This window comes from Necator americanus, chromosome II, assembly GCF_031761385.1.
Source record: "Necator americanus strain Aroian chromosome II, whole genome shotgun sequence".
Taxonomy (NCBI): domain Eukaryota; kingdom Metazoa; phylum Nematoda; class Chromadorea; order Rhabditida; family Ancylostomatidae; genus Necator; species Necator americanus.
In genome coordinates this window covers 7288753-7307332 of record NC_087372.1, presented here as the reverse complement: position 1 = coordinate 7307332, position 18580 = coordinate 7288753, and the positions used below count along the sequence as shown (strand labels likewise).

At 40.6% G+C, this 18580-nt stretch overlaps 3 protein-coding genes across 5 annotated transcripts; 2 read left to right on the top strand and 1 right to left on the bottom strand.

Moving 5' to 3' along the window:
- Nucleotides 1-5983: 5983 nt before the first annotated feature.
- Nucleotides 5984-8902, top strand: RB195_017072 (uncharacterized protein; the record flags this gene model as incomplete). Its single annotated transcript, XM_064183905.1, has 8 exons — nt 5984-6101; nt 6176-6258; nt 6328-6474; nt 6653-6790; nt 6893-7038; nt 8380-8421; nt 8514-8640; nt 8696-8902. The coding sequence occupies 8 exons, from the start codon at nt 5984-5986 to the stop codon at nt 8900-8902; spliced, it is 1008 nt and encodes a 335-aa protein (XP_064039786.1).
- Nucleotides 8903-11510: 2608 nt separating this feature from the next.
- On the bottom strand, nt 11511-14674 carry RB195_017071 (uncharacterized protein; the record flags this gene model as incomplete). Of its 2 annotated transcripts, XM_064183904.1 has the most annotated exons (10): nt 11511-11770; nt 11855-12039; nt 12157-12332; nt 12435-12548; nt 12849-13016; nt 13640-13724; nt 14128-14220; nt 14272-14360; nt 14425-14515; nt 14571-14674. In XM_064183904.1, 10 exons carry the CDS (start codon nt 14672-14674, stop codon nt 11511-11513), a joined length of 1365 nt encoding a protein of 454 aa, XP_064039785.1. The 2 variants fall into 2 exon arrangements, with proteins under 2 accessions (XP_064039785.1, XP_013300219.2); XM_013444765.2 differs by lacking the exon at nt 12849-13016.
- A 3048-nt stretch (nt 14675-17722) lies between these two features.
- On the top strand, nt 17723-18352 carry RB195_017070 (uncharacterized protein; the record flags this gene model as incomplete). Of its 2 annotated transcripts, none has more annotated exons than XM_064183903.1 (1): nt 17723-18352. In XM_064183903.1, one exon carries the CDS (start codon nt 17723-17725, stop codon nt 18350-18352), a length of 630 nt encoding a protein of 209 aa, XP_064039783.1. The 2 variants fall into 2 exon arrangements, with proteins under 2 accessions (XP_064039783.1, XP_064039784.1); XM_064183902.1 differs by having other exon boundaries at nt 17912-18352.
- Between the last annotated feature and the right edge of the window lie 228 nt (nt 18353-18580).

The following is an 18580-nucleotide window of genomic DNA, read 5'->3' as shown; positions in this document are numbered from 1 at the left end:
ATGGACGCGGAGATTGAGTTTGTAAGTTGGTCCGTAGCTTCCCTGACGGGTGCGAATGCTTCGCACGCTGCTCTCATCCTTGTATTAAGTTTCTTTTTTCAAGTCATTCTCCAGAGCGAATTTTCGAAAATTTTGGAGTCTTTACGTTGTACTCCTCCGTCATCACAGCAGACGTTCCTCATTAAATGTCTCTACTTTCTGTTTTTTTCACAATCCTACTCTCTTCCTTGCATCGTTCAATTCTTTGTACATCATCTCTGCTCCATTGGAATTTCTCGAAAAAAGAACGATCTCGCTTGCAGAACGGAGCTTAGAAAGGAATCTGCCGTCAACAAGTATTCCCCTCTCCTGCCAACCTGGTGATTTCATTATCCAATGTAATGCAGCCACGAACAGCTTCGGCTGTATAGTATCACCCCTTCCCAATGGTGATGGGGCGATTAAAACGCTGTATTGTAGTGGCACATCAATTGGCTAATGTCCTCAAATATGTCGACGCGTCCACACCTTGATCGGCGAGCGCTGACAGTATTGCATACATTTATATGCTGTCGCAGGCTTTCAAAGAAATGAATGGCGAAGGTTAGGACAGGGAGAAGGCGGGATTAACTGCAAACCTCTATGCCCCTCGACAATGTCCGGATGTGTTCCAAGCAGCTGGACTTCTTTCGAAATCTGGCATGTTCTTTATACTAAGCTTCATTCAGTGCTTTAATATGCGAATAAGGATGATCTTGGTGACAATTTGACAACAAGCATATCGAATCCCCCGGCTTTCTTGTAGAAAATAAAAATCGGTTTGCGAGTTCTTTCACTGGTCTAAAACCTTTCTTTCAGGAGACAGAGCGTTAAATGCGTCGCTAGAATCTCATGAGGCGGATGGCCATCAGCCCAAAGAAAGTATCCAGATAATGTAAAATCAGGTCCGTGTGCTGTGCAGGTTTCATGCTCTTGATCGCGACTCAGGTCAGGTCATAGTCTCCACTGTTGGATTCTCCTCAATGTGCCAGTCACCCAGGAACAAGGATTCTTCAAGTAAGCCAGAAAGCCCTTCTTTTTCCTAACAGTTCCTCGGTTGCTTTCAAAGTTTGATCCTACATTGTTTTGCGCCACTTAATAGCACGTTTAACGCAGTCTCATAATCCTCTCAGGAGGCTCACGTTACCGTCTTCCACAGACTGCCAATTGTCCTAGAACAGTTAGACAATCATTATACGATATTTTTTTCCATCTTCAATGAAAACCTCAGATGTTCTTTCCCACTACGTGACTAAGTTGTATTTTCGCAAGAACGAAACAATGACTACAACTACTACAAAAATATGGCGCTACTAAGACGCCAAGTTTGAGTAGTGTGGTTGGTGAGGTTCATGGACGACCCGAGTCGGCACGAGTAGCGCAACTGGGCGATTTCCGTGTCCACGGGCGTTTGTCTTCTTTCATTCAAAGAGAATTCCTAGGCAAGACGAATGTGGTGGACAACATGTCCGGCAAGACGAATGTCGTTTTTATTCTGATTCCATTTTCCAAATCGTTCGACCGTGCATTCTTCTAGATGGCCTTTTCTAGTTTTGTGTTGTAGTATCCGAAAATTTGGTGAAGGAATTACTATAAAGGAGAATTTTGTAGAAGGGAGCGTACCACCTCCCCCGGCTCCTCATAGAACGCGTCTAATCCGCATTCATCAGCTGCTGGTGTTGGTGAGTACCAATAGATGATGCTAACGGGTTTGCGACTCAGAGGGCGAAGCGGCCAGACGGGGTGACAAGATCTAGTGAAAATCGACCCAACATCACCTATACTTCGCGAAAAACTTTTCTCCGAGTTGTGACGAGTTTACGGTCATTCATCTGTTGTACGTCGCTCATTCTGTTATTGTTCTCTTCTCTATTACAGAGCAATCACGTAGTATTTGATACCTCCTGCAGCTCGAAGAAAGACATGTAGGTCACCGTCTGTGAACACTCGTTGTAAGAACAAAGTCTGAGATAATTTCCACGCGAGTTTTGGTTGAGAATCAAGGACATCCTGAGCAACCTGAGAATTGATCGCCTCTGACCATACCCTCCAACGTCTCAGACGGCAGTGTACATGCTAGGGTGGCAAGACTTTTCTCCAAACTAAGCAGCTTTGTAGAGGCGAGCTTAGCTTTCACCACAGGTCATCACCCAACCTATCTGGAAGAGGGAGTCATCTTGCGAGACTTTGCTAAGACGGTTTTGAATTTCAGCAGCGGTGTTGAACTCGTTTCGGTTTGGAAAACCCCACCGGTGGACGTACCTTCTCTGTGTGTCGCAACTGAAGTTAGTTACCTTCAAGCCACTAAGAAAGGCAAACCGTTAAAGAAGGGCCTCAAATTCTTGAAATTTAAAAAATTGACGACAGTGAAGGGAAACGTATTTGAAAACATATCATGCCTTTCATTTGATGACTCACATTGTTTCTTCTGGAAGAAACAATAGTGATATTTGTCGCTTGATCCTCTGCTATATGACACAAGCCATAGACTGCATAAAAGAAATACGTGTATGAGAACGTCTGCACTCATATAATGTATTAAAGTGGCTGAAATAATGCAGATGAAATCTCTTTTCGCTATTCGCTTTCATTTTCATTTATTTGTAACAGAACTGTTGTTACGCCATCGCTACATCACAACACATTCTTTCACTATTAAAGTAATGAAAAGTAGATCCGTCTGTGTTATGAGATGAAGAAACGCAGAACTTCTCCAAAATAGCATTCTCCGAAAAGGGAAATATGAGCAATCGATAGAAGTCCTTCTACTTGATAATATATCCCGAAAATTTTGCAGCAAACTATGGCCTACGAACCGCACGTGCTTTGACCGACTAATTTCATCGTTTGTAACCATATCATGTTTATTCGATAAAGATTTTTGTCATTTCAACTTTCTAGAGCAGTACCATAGTCTGGATTCCGGGTATCTTTAAATTAGCTCTTAGGTTTAAAAAAAATGATATCACTACTAATTATTCCAAGAACATGAATAGAAACTTATCATTGTACCTCGAGATGTTGTAAAAAATTAGTTTCGCACTGATAAAACAGTGACACAGTAGAATTTCAGGTTATTTGCATCAACAACGCTTTTGATCTACTTTTATGTTTGGCAAGGAAGAAAATGTGTTCTTTCGGAATACGTTACAACAGTGGAGTAGAACCTTGTGCTATTTCTTCGTGATTCCACCATTGCTACAAAAAATATTAGAGAGCTTTAAAGGTAGAAGAGAAAACAACCTACCATGTCTCCATAACAACCTAAAACATTTCATCCGGCGACAGGTAATGAAAAACGTTCTTCTGAAATCAAAAAACACGTCATAGAAAGGAGCGGTTCTGGGCAGCAGTGATCCAACTTTTTTTGCATTTCCTTCTTCTGTTAAAAATAATTGAAAGATTTCTTATTCAAAAAATAAAAGTGGTATGGTGTTGAAGATATTTTCTATTTGAGATGACCATTGCCAAACCAATTTAAATAGCGATTATCAAGCGGTTCAATCTGAAACAAAGATAAAACCCTGTCGAGATCCGATGCTTTCCGAATTCCTCGTCAAAAACGCTTGCACTTGTCTACTTCTCGCTAACGTCAACAATGTCTTAAGATCAATGAACGTATGAACATCGAGGAACTGTAGGAGCTGACCATATTCCCGGGCACAAAAACCAAGCACTGCATTATCGGAACGTAGAGTGAAGATGAGGGTTTTACATTAGTTGAACATGCTGATCGTTGATCTGAAGAACAAACCGAGTGTCCAGTACTTCTCCTATCGTTCATGCATATGCCATAGACTGGAAGTGTTTCACCATTTCCTTATTTTCTAAGGTATTATTATCTGACTATGTTCTGATCCGGGGCGGGTGTGGTATAGCGGTTAGAGGTCCCGCTTCCTGCACGATCGATCGGAGGTTCGAATACGCCCTAGTGCTCACCAAGCCTTTCACCCCTCCGGGGTCGATAAATTGGTACCAGACTTGTCTGGGAGGATAAAAACACTGACTTGACACATTGGCTAGCCAGCGCGTCATTGTATAGGCCAGATACACGTTCGTAAACTCCAAACGATTCTGAATTGAAGTGAACGTGGGGGCGCATCCCAAGCGGATTGATTAACGCCAAAAACTTTATCCTTCTTACTTTTAAGTTCTGATCCAAGCTAGCGTTTAAGCACGAGTTTCAGGAGATAGACGTTTCTTGGTAGTTTTAAAACTCAGTTTTTCTCGTGAGTCGTGAAAGTGTGCGACAAGCCGAACGTATTCGTCGCCGATGTTGTCCACTGCAGAATATTTCCAATACCTGGCTAGAGTAGCGAAGAGACCCCACTTATTGATTGTTCTGGAACTTCGTCCTCTAAACTTCGCGGTTAAAATCTTTTTCGGACGAGGCTATGGTTCGATCCCGTATAGAACTTTAGCTCAATAGCGACATCCGTCAAGGGAAACTTTTTCTGACAACGAGGTAGGAAATTTTATTGGTATCTCCTAACGGGCCACTCGTTTTGCGTAAAGAGGAAGACATCTGGAATTGCAATTTTCACTCTAAAACATGGGTCCCGAAGTAAAAAAATCCTCTGGCAATTCTCTGGGGGCAATTTGACATAGAACTAGCAATATCCTTGTAGAAAGTATGGTCTTCTCTGTAGAACTTTTCTATATTCATATAAAAAACTTTGACTTCTTCTTCGTTGTAGTTTGATGTTCGATAGTAAGCAACGGAGACTGTCAAAGTTGGCGTAGGACTAGATCTTCTGATCCGCAGACGTACGATTCGTGTCGTAAGTTGTTCAAAAGAGTCGATTTTCTTTCCCATACTAACCACTCTTCACCAACTCCTCCACTGTTTCATTTTTCTAAGAACAGTTCTTCTCCATTGTCGTATACGGCGTTCAGTGGGTTTCGTCGTGTCGCCTTCCCCAGTCCGTTGAAGACATACTTGATCTTTCCTCGCATCGCCGGATCTTCAATAGCCGCTTCCCATTTTGAGGTACGTGTGTTGTAAGTACAGATTATAATCTCACTACTTTTCCGTTTCGGTAGCTAAGATGAACCGTGCAACCCCCTATTTCTTGGCGACACCTTAGAGGGGTTTCTTTCAAAGTCAGGAGAATCTTTCTTACTGCTGTGACGTGCACAATAAATTCAAAACCCATGGGCAGGTTGCACGGATTTGTGGAAGAACGTTGCGTTGTCCTCGAGTGGACAATTGGAGCTTTTTTTGTTGAAGACGACTCCAAATCGTCTCCCAATCCATTCCCCTCCCAGTCACTTGATTGCAAGCTTCTGGCCTAGCCGAATACAAGAATCTCATGAGCCGCCCTTGTCACACTAAAAGTAGTGAGTTTCGTTCCCTTAATCCACCTGCGTCTCATAGTAGGGAAAAGGCCGCTTTTGCTCCGTAGTTAAAGACATCACTCCACGAATCTGAGGTGGCACGGATTTCAGATGGAGTATTCGTATACGGGATGGGAGACTATGGAGAGGGGGTGATTCCGTCCATTTCTTCCTAATTGCCGTAAAAAACCGCCTGGAAGATACGGCTTCAGGTGTTCTGGCGCACAAGGAGTTCGACTGGAGTGCGCCAGCCTTGTGCGGCGCCGCATCTTCCGGGCCGTTTTTTACGGCAATTAGGAAGAAATGGACGGAATCACCCCCTCTCCATAGTCTCCCATCCCGTATACGAAAACTCCACCTGAAATCCATATCAATTCAGATTCATGGGGTGAAGCTTTTAAGCTCCCATGTGTCACCTAAAGACACATTTGGAGAGCACTTTGTACATTGAAAATAATGGAGAAAAAAAATCCCTAATCTGGAGCAGTTTCTCGCCGATTAAATCTTTCATGATGTCCTCAGGCTCCGCCCATTTGGAAGAAATAATCTTGCACAGATTTCTGCTTGTGCGTGTATACTTTTTTCTATAATCCTTAGACTGGAATAACTTCTATTCTAGACTATTTCAATGCATATTTTCCGTCAAATATGGTTGTCAAGCCGACAAATGATGCTCCTATTAACAACAGTTATACCTCTAGTGGTATTTTATAAAATATCGAACAAAACCGAGAGAGAATACGTAGGTTTTATTTGTTATTTTTTGAGTTTCACCTACGTTCAACGTAATTATAAGTTCCTGCTAATTAAAAATAGTCAGAGACTCCTTGGATCCCTTTGAATATCGAAACAACAAATGTGCTCACTAATCACATGTTTGGGGATGAAGCGTACAGAGATACGGTGCGTTCTCTTCAAAATCTTGTATTAGATCTTTGGTTTTTGCAAATGAGGTGCGGTGGTGTTTTACAGCTCTTACGCCCTACCAAATATCTTGTTGTTCCATCGCCAGATTGCCGAAATGCGCGATTTTTGGTGTTAGTTTACACGATAACCAGCGATTTTGAGACGAGAGATAGGTGGCGAAGATTTTATGGTGGTCGACGAATGAGACACAAAGTACGTTTTATAAGCTCAGTGGAAATGTGAAAACTCTGAAGACCACTACCAAAAATTAAACCGTCGTACGTATTGATTATTTGCTGGTCATTAGTAAAGAATTTATTGTGTTATTAATGTACCAATTTTTTTCCACTGAATAAATGCTTATTGTCAAAGTAATACTGATTTCTTTCAGTTCGCGTATTGTGTCATTTTTCCTATAGGTAGTCTGAGAGATTTCAATGAAACGACGCGACTAGTGGAGGAAATTAATTTATTTGACGATATCCTTCAAGGAGACTATCTGGATTCGTATAGGAACCTTACAATGAAGGTATACTAAGAAAAGAAAAATAGAAGGACGGGACTACGCTTGTTTCTTTTCTTACCTTTTCCGTCCACTACGACTGACTGGAGAAAAGTTGTACATTTTCAGACATTATCAGCGCTACGTTTTGCAGCCGTTGCCTATCCTAAGGTGGATTCAATCCTGAAAATTGATGACGATGTTGCATGGAATGTTCCTCTTGTGACCAACTATATTAAGAGCCGAGTGTTGCCGAATTCAATTTCGTGTTACAAGTAGCGGTTTGTTAAAAATTGTGGATGTGGGTTGAGACAAAAACATAGAAGTGGAGCTATACAGTAACCACGACAATTCTTCGGCAGAAAACGAACAAAAAACGCGGATTCGCCTTTCTTTATTGGTTTTTTCTCCATAATTTGATTAAAGGCATCACCCAACGAATCTGCAGTGGTACGGATTTCCGGTGATGCATTCGTTACGGGGTTGTAGATTATGGGGAGGAGGATGATTCCGCTCATTTCTTTTTAATTGCCGTAAAAAACGGCCCGAAAGATACAGTTTCGAGCGTTTAGGCGCACTATTTTTTACAAGGAGTTCTATTGGAGCGCGCCAGCCGTGTGTAGCGCCGCATCTTCCGGCCCGTTTTTTACGGCAATTAGGAAGAAATGGACGCAACCACACTCCTCTCCATAATCCACTATCCCGTATACGAATACTCCACCTAAAATCCGCACCACCTCAGATTCGTGGTATGCTGCCTTTAATTTTGCGCGTGTCATACATTTGGACATCAATCGATTCGTGATGGGGAGATCTATAGGTCATACTTTGAAAGTTTTCCATAAAAAGACTTCATTTCTAAATTACCACCGACTACAAATTTGGGGATCACAATCTGAGATGATTGCACCTTAAGGATATATGACATTTGGGGCAAACAGAAGGCGAGAAACGTGAAGGTATATTATATGTCCGTTTTTTATCTGCTGTCATAATCATTTTGATATCCCATTCGTGTCGATATTGAAGTTCTAAGATTTTTAGAATTTGGGTAAAATGACACATTATAAATTAATTTAAAAACTTGCTTTCCCGGCGGCCAGATACCATTCAGTGCAGGATATTATCAGAGAACTGCTTATTTTGTTCAAAAATTCAATTTCAAAGTTTTTTTTTTCAAAAAAAAATACATGGTTTTTTTGAGATCAAATACACAACTTTGCTCTTTTTCATTATTTATTCAGATTTTTAAATGGTTGTCAGCGACGTGTTTTAAATGTCTCCGTCTAGAAAACTGATACCATTGATACTTTTTTTAGAAATTTCTCTTCTTTTTAATATGCGACATCGTAATCAGGACACCATGGGAATTGAATGTGGGTTTCAGGAAGCCAAAGTGAAGAGAACATCTTACTGTATATACGAAAGCCTGATTTCTCTGGTTTCTACAAAATGTCTCCATATTTAAAATTCAAATCCAAACTTAGAACTTCAATAGCGCAAATTTTAGCAAATTATGAAGGAAAAAACCAATAAAAAAAAACGCGAATTCGCATTTTTTTTTGTTCCTGCTAAAGAATTTCCCTGGCTACTGCAGGCTATTGTGATGTATTAAGGTCCCCGTCCTCTTCACCAGTTCGCAAAAATAGAAGCAAATGGTGAGTTCATACTAGGCAATGGGCTCTTATTGAACAATGAACTATCAGCACCCGATCAAGACGAAACCTCTTGAAATTATTCGATTATTCAGGTACGTTACATACGATGAATATCCAGGTGAGAGTTATCCAGAATACTGTTTCGGTGTTGCTTATGTGCTACATAGGACTGCGGTGCTGCCGATGCTCAGCGTTCTGCCACAAATGAAATATTTTTGGGTGATTCTTTTGTTTTCGTCCTCTTCTAATGCCTCATAGGTGACATCTATTTCAGATAGATGACGTATTCGTCACGGGTTTTATGGCGCGAGCAGCAACTGTCTCACTTATCGAAATAAATCAGTACACTGAACTAAAGCCAATCCGCAGAGACATTTCTCAAAAGATATTTTATAATGATATGATGTTCTATGGTACCAGCAAAGAGAACATCGGACGTCAATTCATCAATCGTACCGAGTATGTGCTGCTGTTCAATTGATGGATCAATACATATTTGAAGAAACATCAAGGGAACAAACAGGAAACAGTTTTGAAATTGATTTTCGTTTCCCTTCTTCTGAATCTGTGTCATCGATCGTTGCTTATTTCGGCTTCAAAAGTAACGATACTGTTCTGATGACGCTGACCAATGATAAGCGGTCAAAGGACACGCCCACTGGTTATGTCAATTCTTTTTCGACTTTTCTTCGAACATTACATTTTCAGATAATAGCAGTTGGTATATTTCAATTTGGAACATGTGCTGAATCCCTTCAGAAACGAAAAAGTACGAATTTTTATGTTTATGTTCAAATTATGAATAAATTGTTATTAATTTGTTTTTATATTAATTATTCTTGAATTACAAAGAGGTGACCGTGAAAATGAGTTGCATGTTATAAAGGATAAAGGATAAAGTTTCTGGCGTTAATCAATCCGCTTGGGATGCGTCCCCACGTTCACTTCAATTCATAATCGTTTGAGGTTTACGAACGTGTATCTGGCCTATACAATGACTTGCGGTGGCTAGCCGATGTGTCAATCCAGTGCTTTTATCCTCCAAGACAAGTCTGGTACCAATTTATCGACCCCGGAGGGATGAAAGGCTTGGTGAGCACTAGGGCGGATTCGAACCTCCGATCGATCGTGCAGGAAGCGGAACCTCTAACCGCTACACCACACCCGCCCTCTTTTGCATGTTATAATTTAACAAAATCGAGCGGTATGAAAATTGAAAATTGGCGAATCGTAGGTGATCAGCGGCCACACTTTTGGCTGAAAAGAAACCATTGGTTGAAACCTACTCCAAGACATTTCATCATTTCCGTGGAATAAATTGTGGATCTTTCAATATTTGGCTATTTAGTCCTTCCTTTGAGGAACACTATTTTCACATGAGTTCGCTGTGATCATGAATTCTGAAAAAAGGAGACAGTACAGTTTTTTTCTAGAAAAAATTGTGGTTGTTGAATTTTTATAACAACACTTTATCATCCGCCTCTCCCAGTTATTTCCCTCTCACGCCCCTATCGCGGACAGCACTAATCATTGGTCACTACCGGATCACATTGCGTCGATTAGTTTACGTGTTTTCCTCATCCTGCGACGAAGAATTCGTCAATAGGAATTCAAAAAAGGAAAACGAAGAATTCATTTCCACTGCAATTATCCTCCGATTCCCTTCTTTTCAGCCTAGATGCTAAAAAGCTGGGATATGTTACTTGGAATATTCTTCTACGTATATCTCCATCGGTTTGAAATTGATGGACGTAGATAGTAGTGTTCGACTTTTTCAGAACAGTTTCGTTCCCTTCAGGAGAAGAGCTTTTCTTCCGTTGGTTTTCGTTTTGTACGCTGACATCTCGGATGACAACAGATAGTGATGTTATTTGCAATACTATTTTTTTCTATTAATTTCACAGCTGCTTTCAAATAAAGGAATTCCTTCAAACGAGGATAAAATGGATGAAGTGCGCTTTATCCTGGTCTGACGGCTTTCCTTTACTAGAAAGCGGCTGTCGAACTAGGTACTGGATAGAAAGTGTAGCTAATAATCGTTTACTTTGGATTTGAATCAAATTAAAAAAATCCACGTGTTTGAGTAGTAGATTTCCCAAAGCATAATCTCTTTCATTTGAATTTTGTTCAATGTAGCAAAAAATAAAAATTCAGAGACTCTCCACAAATAAACAACTCTACAGATTCTTAATGATGCCTTCGTTTCCATATAAAAAGATTTTCAGTGAGGTGTATACTATCTTTAAAAAATCATAATAAATTTTAAAGTTTTTAAGGAGTCAAAGGAATCATCGACGCCTTCAGGTTAGGGGCAAAGAACAATCCAATTGACGCCGGAAGAGCAACGAAAGAGGAAAATAGTTCTGTGAATACATGGTTTTGATATAAAACCGTCAACGAAGCTTTGAAAGCATCACCCCACGAATCTGCGGTGGTCGTGTTTCAGGTGGAGTCGCAGCTTATGTGAAGAAGGGTGATTCCGTCCATTTCTTTCTAATTGTCGTGAAAAAAAAATTGCCCGGGAAGATGCGGTGCGTGCGCAAGGCAAGGCGCGCTCTAATCGAACTCGTTGTAAAGTAGCGTTCCGGAGCGCTTGAAGCCGCATCTTCCGGGCCCTTTTTACGGCAATTAGGAAGAAATGAACGCAATCACCCTGTTTTCCATAATCCAGGACCCGGTATAGGCATAACACACCTGAAACCCACACCACCTAGATTCGTAGGGTGATGCATTTAAAGGCATCACCCCACGAATCTGAGCTGGTACGGATTTCAGGTGGAGTATTCGTATACGAGAAAGTAGATTATGGAGAGGGGGGTAATTCCATCCATTTCTTCCTAATTGCCGCAAAACGGCCCAGAAGATGAGGCGCGTGCACAAAGCTGGCGCGCTCCAATCGAACTCGTCGTAGAAAACAGCGCACCGGAGCGCTCGAAGCGGCACTACCTCACATTCGTGGAGTGATGCCTTTAAGCAATCATGGAAAATTTTGCTGCACTGTTTCTAGGAGAAATGATCCGGAGATAAGGAGACCTCTAAATACAAATTTATAAGCAAACTATGTACATGCAATCCCGTAATAGATTATTCTAACTTGAGTCTCCATGCATCAAATCTAAGATGTTCGCTTGGAGGCCTGTGACAACAAAAAACAAACCTAATGTGATATAGAAAAAATTCAAGCCAATAAGTATACAAAATTTCCAATTTGGATGATTCTTCCGGCATTCGCTGAAGAAGACGACAGTTTCAATTAAGGATGGCAGCACTAAAGCCAACATCATTCCAGAGGTAACCCCAACAAGTGACATGATTTGTTCGAGATTTGGGACCAACCAGGAGAGGCCCACTGAAAATCTCAAAGATTCAATGACTTTCATCCTTTGTATCTAGATTTGTCTTCGGAAATTTAAAAAAAAATCAAATAACTCACAAGCAATAAATACTATAGAGGAGCGGAAGAGACACTCTAACCCAATGATATACGATCTTTTCACTTCATTGCGACGTAGCGGTTGTTTGGCAAGTGGCCAAAGCATCTGCACTAGCGGATATTGCTGGATAAGAAAACCAGAGTAGACCACAGAGAGGAGCATGGCTTTTACTGATATATTTATCCTGAAATCATTGAAATTGCGGAAAAATCAAACCTGTCTTCGAGTTTCATTTCAAGCCCCCCTGTGAATAAGACTGTCCTCATATCAGAGAATCGGCTTAGAAACACGGGAAACTCACGGTGAATCCGACAAATTCAACGTTATGCTTCCTTTCACTGCATCCCCATAGGTGATATATCCAAAAAAGCCGCAACCGGCATACATCAAAGTCACCAACGCGACACCTGTGGATAGCACGCCATTGAAGCCTTTCATATCTCCCGGATGCTTCATTTTATTTTCCAACGGTAGCACCTAAGACAGGAATGCAGGAATTGATAGGAAAAAGAATTGATAGATTGAAATTTTAGTCAAAACTTGCCGTTTCTTGAAACTGATATTCCAATCAAGACCTACCATTGCCTGACCTTCGAGAGCGTAGAGTATTGATCCAGCTGAGACGACCACCCCGTCAAAGGTGGTGATTGCTGGCAAATTCTTAGTGGGAATATGATGAGCGCTTACTAATTCCTGTAATGTAAATATTAGGGATGAAATGTAGCTGACTGGGGGACACTCAGTGTCGCCCTCATTTCTCGAAGTAACAATCCAATCAATCGGGACCCTAAGACCTAAGCATTAGTCTTGGAGTATCTATGAGATATAAACTCGTAACTTGTAAAGTTATTAAGAGAAAAAAAAAGTAAGTTAGAGTGTCGAGAAGTGAAGGCGCCACTGAGTGCCCCCAACTACATTTTTCCCGATATTAATTCTGGTTTTTTTTTCCAAAAAGTTCTTTTTTTCTCTTGAGTGCAGATAGGCTTAACCCACGTATAGAATGATAGATAAGCATGCTGTCATAAGAATATTTCCGAGTAGAGCAATATACGATAATATATGTATACTTCGGACCAACGATATTAATAGAAATGCTGGCAGTGCAAATAGGAAGTAGTTGTCACATGTGAGATCATTTTCAGGCCAAATAAGATCAACGATCTGAAAATGTTAACATGTCGAAGTTGTACGGAAACAATGGCTTAAAGAATACAAACGTCATATAAAAATAATTAATCGATTAAAGTAACTTGGTACTGCATTAAGACAGAACGGAAAGGCTTATTGTCGGATCAAAGCTTGACGCAATTATGTGGGCGGCGCGGTGGTGGAGCGAGCGGTTCAAGGCGGTATCCTTGATTCTGTAGTCGGAATGCGGACGGAGGGTTTCAGCTTCGTAGCAGACTTCACATGCCGCTTAGACCGCAGCCCCTTATGGAATTGCACCGGGGCCGATGAAACATTGTCAAATTAGTTCGACCATCAGACAATATTTGATTTAGAGCAGGGGGGAAGCAATGCAAAAAGGTTTATCAGAGGACGTATTCGGTTTTTCTGTTTAATTACAAATGAATATTCTATCCAGAGCAGAAATTGTAAATTTTTATGCCTATTGTCTGAACTTCAACCTGAAACATTTGAATGAACTTAAAACTCTTTTGCAAACAAAAAAAATAATTTTAAAACCAAATTTTAGATTAGATTTTAAAATTAGACAATAAATATTAAATGTACTGAAAAGCGTTTGTCTCTTATTCTCTATATGAAAAAAAATAAATGTTTACCTCTTTAGCATGTTCGACGACGAAAATATAAAAAACACTGCAGATGCCGAGTTGAAGAAAGATTAGACAGCAATTAACGAACCATCTGAGAAAGAGGGTGTTCTTTTCTCGTTTTATACCTCTTAATACTCAATTTCTTCGTAAAGGCATCGCCCCACGAATCTGAGGTGGCACGGATTTCAGGTGGAGTATTCTTATACGGGATTATAGAGAAAGGGTGATTCCGTCCATTTCTTCCTAGTTGCCTTAAAAACGGTCCGGAAGATGTGGCGCGTGCACAAGGCTAGCGCGCTCCAATCGAACTCGTTATAGAAAATAGCGCCCCGAAACGCTCGAAGCCGTATCTTCCGGGCCGTTTTTTTACGACAGTTAGGAAGAAATGGACGGAATCACCCTTATCTCCATAATCTACGATCCCGTATACGAATAGTCCACCTGAAATCCGTACCACCTCCGATTCGTGGGGTGATGCCTTTAAATTTCCTTACCTCGCCGCATATTTAAACCTTGCAAGTGGTTTCCAGCTGGTGGCAAATGCTTCCTGCGCCAGCTGTCCGTAATCCAAGGTTCCGCATCCATTCCTAAGCGAAGAAATTCATTGCACGTTTCGACGAAAGAACAACATATCCCACCTTTTGCACAAGTACTGTGCACTTACGACGAGTTTCACCATACAAATAATGGAGACGATGCCGAACAGAAAATCAATACCGAAGGCAGTCTTAATATCGGTGTTAAGCTGACATCTGAGATCCACTGAGTTATATAGAGATTAATAAACTTACCCAAAGACCCGCTTGTTTGAAGGCCATCGGAAGATTAAAACATCCAGGGCCAACCATTCCTTTTATTAGATTAATAAGTGCAAAGGTTGTTCTGGAATGACAGCAAGGCATTTCCAAAGCATTTATTCTCTTAAAAATACACCTACGATATCTTCTTGGTCTTTGCTGGTTTTGCCGGTGTCTTCGCATCAATTTCGAATTTCCCCGGTAATTTACAGTCCACATCAGTGACGGTCACAGAGATTGTCATCTTAAAAGCACTGAATAGCACGTGCACGCACGATTATGTTTCAAATGAGCCACACATAACTACACTCGAGTCAAAACGATGCGATTTCGTACGTTCGCGAATTGGAACTTGAGCGGATCCGATTTCAATTCCATTAGGTTTCATGTCGTATTAACCCTACCGTAAAAAATAATAATTAACGAGAGACTCAAGTGCTGTAGAGTCCCAGGGTCCCAGGGTTGCAGGCGACAAAAACACAAAGTGATTGAGTGGTGCATTTAGATCAAATCATCATATAAAAACCGAATTTTTCTTTACAGATATATTTAAGTTACGTAAAGTGAAGATGTAGTGCTCTACCTATACTAAACAATCCTGATTTACTCTGACCTGACATAAGTGCTGTACAAAATCCAGAACTACATTATTCAATTCTTGAGTATCATACCATTTATTTCAAAAAGAAAAATCCCTCGAGAAAAGTTATTTCGAGTTATAAAAAAGGTATATAGGATCACTGAAATGAAGGAGATGATTTTTTTTTTCTTTTTAATAAAGACTTATACTCGTTTTTATTCAAAAATATAATCCTATGCTACGTGTAAGGAATAGTTCATTTAAAAGTTCAAGGATTTCTTGAGAGAATGGTGATCAATAAAAAGAAAATGTTGCTGATCTTTCTTTTAGGTCACCTGACTGACTTCATCTGACGAAAAACTTGATCAAAACTGCAAGCGAATGCACTGTACATGTATAGTCAAGAGGGAAATCGAATCATCTAGTGGATGATATAAATGTCCAGCTGTGATCTTTAAAGATACGAAAACAAGAAATCCGGTTCTAATCACATCTCCGGGATTTCTCGAATACGGAAGGATTCAGTAGTGTCCGTAAAAATGTTGATCGTGTAACTTGGAGTTTTGCATCATCTTCTGCAGAATAAATGGTGTTTTTGGTGAGGATGTGGAATTCTGCGGACCTCACAATCTATTGAACCAGAACAAATTCGGTCGATTTTCTAGCGTCATGATAAGACATTTTATACGTTTACCTTCATGTTTTCAAAAGATAAACCAATCAAGTAATTTATTAAATTGCGAAATCAGATGTATAGGTCAAAAAAGGGACGTAATAACCAGCTATGGAAAGAATTCCTAAAATCTTACCTAACCTCAAAGTTTTGCTAAATATTTATTTTAATTTTTATTTCCATGAACTGCGCACAAAATGGTCACATGATAGGAAATCGTATACAATATGAATAATTAAAACACAAGTTATCCTAGAGATTAAAGTAAACGCACGCATTTACTCGACATGCTCTTCCAACTTCACATGAAGAACATAGAGTCAAGCGTTTCAGGCAAAACAGCGAGATTTCCATGAAATTGGGAGTACCACTGCTCCTTAGATTGACGAACTCAATGATTCTTTAGAAGATATGAATGACATTCTACGAAAATCCTTGGACCCACTAATGATTTCCTTTTGTGGATTTTGATAAAGATACTGAGTCGATGCTAGTAGGCAGTGGTATGATACCTCTCAAGATGAGAAGAATTAATCCAAATAGACGTGCTACATACCAAGTGGGAAGAGGAAGAGCTAGGAACTAGAGCTGGAAACAGACGGAGTGCTTCTGCAGAAAAAAATGACAGAAAATCACATTATCACAAAAAGTTCATGTTCATGAGGAAATGGAATTTGTGATGATTGAATTGAGGTGTCCAATGTCATGTGAATAGAAAATTTCTGGATAATCACTTTGTACATAAAAAGAATTATAAAATGAGGACAATTAAAATAATACTAATGTCAATATTGATATTAAAATAATGTATTTTCAAACAAAGAGCTGCTAACCGAAACTCAGTTCTCCAAAAGAATTGACTATTGGTGGCGTAATTTAGAAAACAAAACTTATAACTAATGAAGAAGTAAATAGAAGAAAAGAACGAGAACTTATCACTGATTTGTGTCAATACATACGAAGCTGTTGTTCGATTCTATCATACCGTAAATAAACAGTCAACAGGTATTCAGATGCTAACAAGTGAATCCTCTGCCGATATCGAGCGGTCTCATGACTGACGGCGTATTCGTCGCGCTTCTTATACGATATCGAAGACGGCATAACTAAACTTATTTATTGACATTACCCATAAATAACCTGCTGACATCGCGTTAAGGCAAGAACATGTGCTAAATCGCAGTTTGAATGTTGTACGTTTGACCGCTTAAAGGCAGCGTATCATGAAATTTACGTAGTTTGGAAACCTCAGAGAACCCATAGAATCCGAGTTGTGGATCACGGAACCTAACGCGAATCCGTACAACTTCCCCCAATCCTCCTAAAAAACGGTGTGGGGACGGTGTTTGCAATTACGAGGTAGTTAGAACACGTCCCGTTGTATAAATTCGGGTCCTCAGCATATTCATTGGATTTACTCGAATAGGCTAGTGGAGAGACATCGCTAATCTTAGACACTGCTCGCTCCTGGACGGCACGTGTACAAAGGCGCGCATATATATTAGGTTGAGTTCTCGGAGAATATGGTAGTGATGACTTCTAGAGATCATCACTCAGCAAAGATCTAACGAAAATGAACGTGTTAGTCACAATTTGATAGAGTATAAAAGCTCTTCGAAGCGTAGGTTAACAATTACAATGAGCTAGTTCCTTTGCTACAACCATGTCGCGCAATTTCAAGCCGTCGTCACTCCACCTCCGCAACGTCATACTCTTTCTCAATCTATCTGGCCAAGAACCCGCAGATATCGATAGACGTCTGAATTAAGTTTACAAGGAGCCCGCTAGAAGTACAGTTTAGAAGTGGCATTCAAAGCTCGTGCCGGGAGACTATTTCATTGAGGATGAAGACCGTTCCTGACGCCCGATGGAGTTTTATTTGGTCTTGCTGCAGAGACAGATGGAAGCCGATCCGTCCCAAACCGCTCGCGAACTGACAGTCGCTCTTGGGATGAGTCAAACCACAGTTGTGATTGAAGTGAATCGGCAAGGTGCGAAAACTAGGTCGATGAGTATCACATGCTCTGACGCAGTATGACATGGACTGCCGCGTTGATACCGCACTTTCTCTCCTCATGCTCAACCGCACCCACACTTGGCTTGGGCACACAGCCACCGTGGAAGGGAAGTGGAATTCTTATTCTAACATTTACCGGCGTGCCCATTGGTTTGACAAAGGTACGGATGCAGGAGACATCCCCAAACTCAACGTACACCCCAAAAAGGTTATGCGTTGCATCTGGTGGAGCGTACACGGCATCGAATACTGGGATATGCTCGCTCAGGGATTTACAGTGACCGCAGATGTCTACATTGAGCAGTTGAAGAATTTGAAGACAAATCTCGAAAATGCACGCCCGCACCAGCGCGAAGTGTACTTCCAGCACGACAACGTTCGGCCGCACATTGCAAGAACAACCAAAGCCAAACTGACGAACTTCGGTTGGACCATTTTACCACACTCACCGTATTCCCCAGACCTGGCTCCCTCGGATTACTATCTTTTTTCCTATCTCCAACGTCATCTGGATGGTCAAGACTTCCAAACTCGCGACGACATCGAAAGCTACTCGAGCAGTTCTTCAAGGATCAGTCTTCAGCGTTCTGGAGCAAAATCTGATTTAACGTTGCGGAAGATCATCGATGCCATTGGGGCTTATTTCAAATGATTCATGGTTATCGTTCAAAAAATTTAAGATAAATAAAAGTATTGTCAATTTGTCCGAGGAATTTCGACTAAACCTAATAGCTTGTCACGAGAAGCGTCACCACTCTCCATTCGAAAACGGAACGTTTACAATATGAAGTGGAAAACCGAAAATCGGAAATCTCAAATAATTAATGAATGCGACGTGGGATTTTTACATATTTAAGAAAAAAAGACCACTAGTGGATAT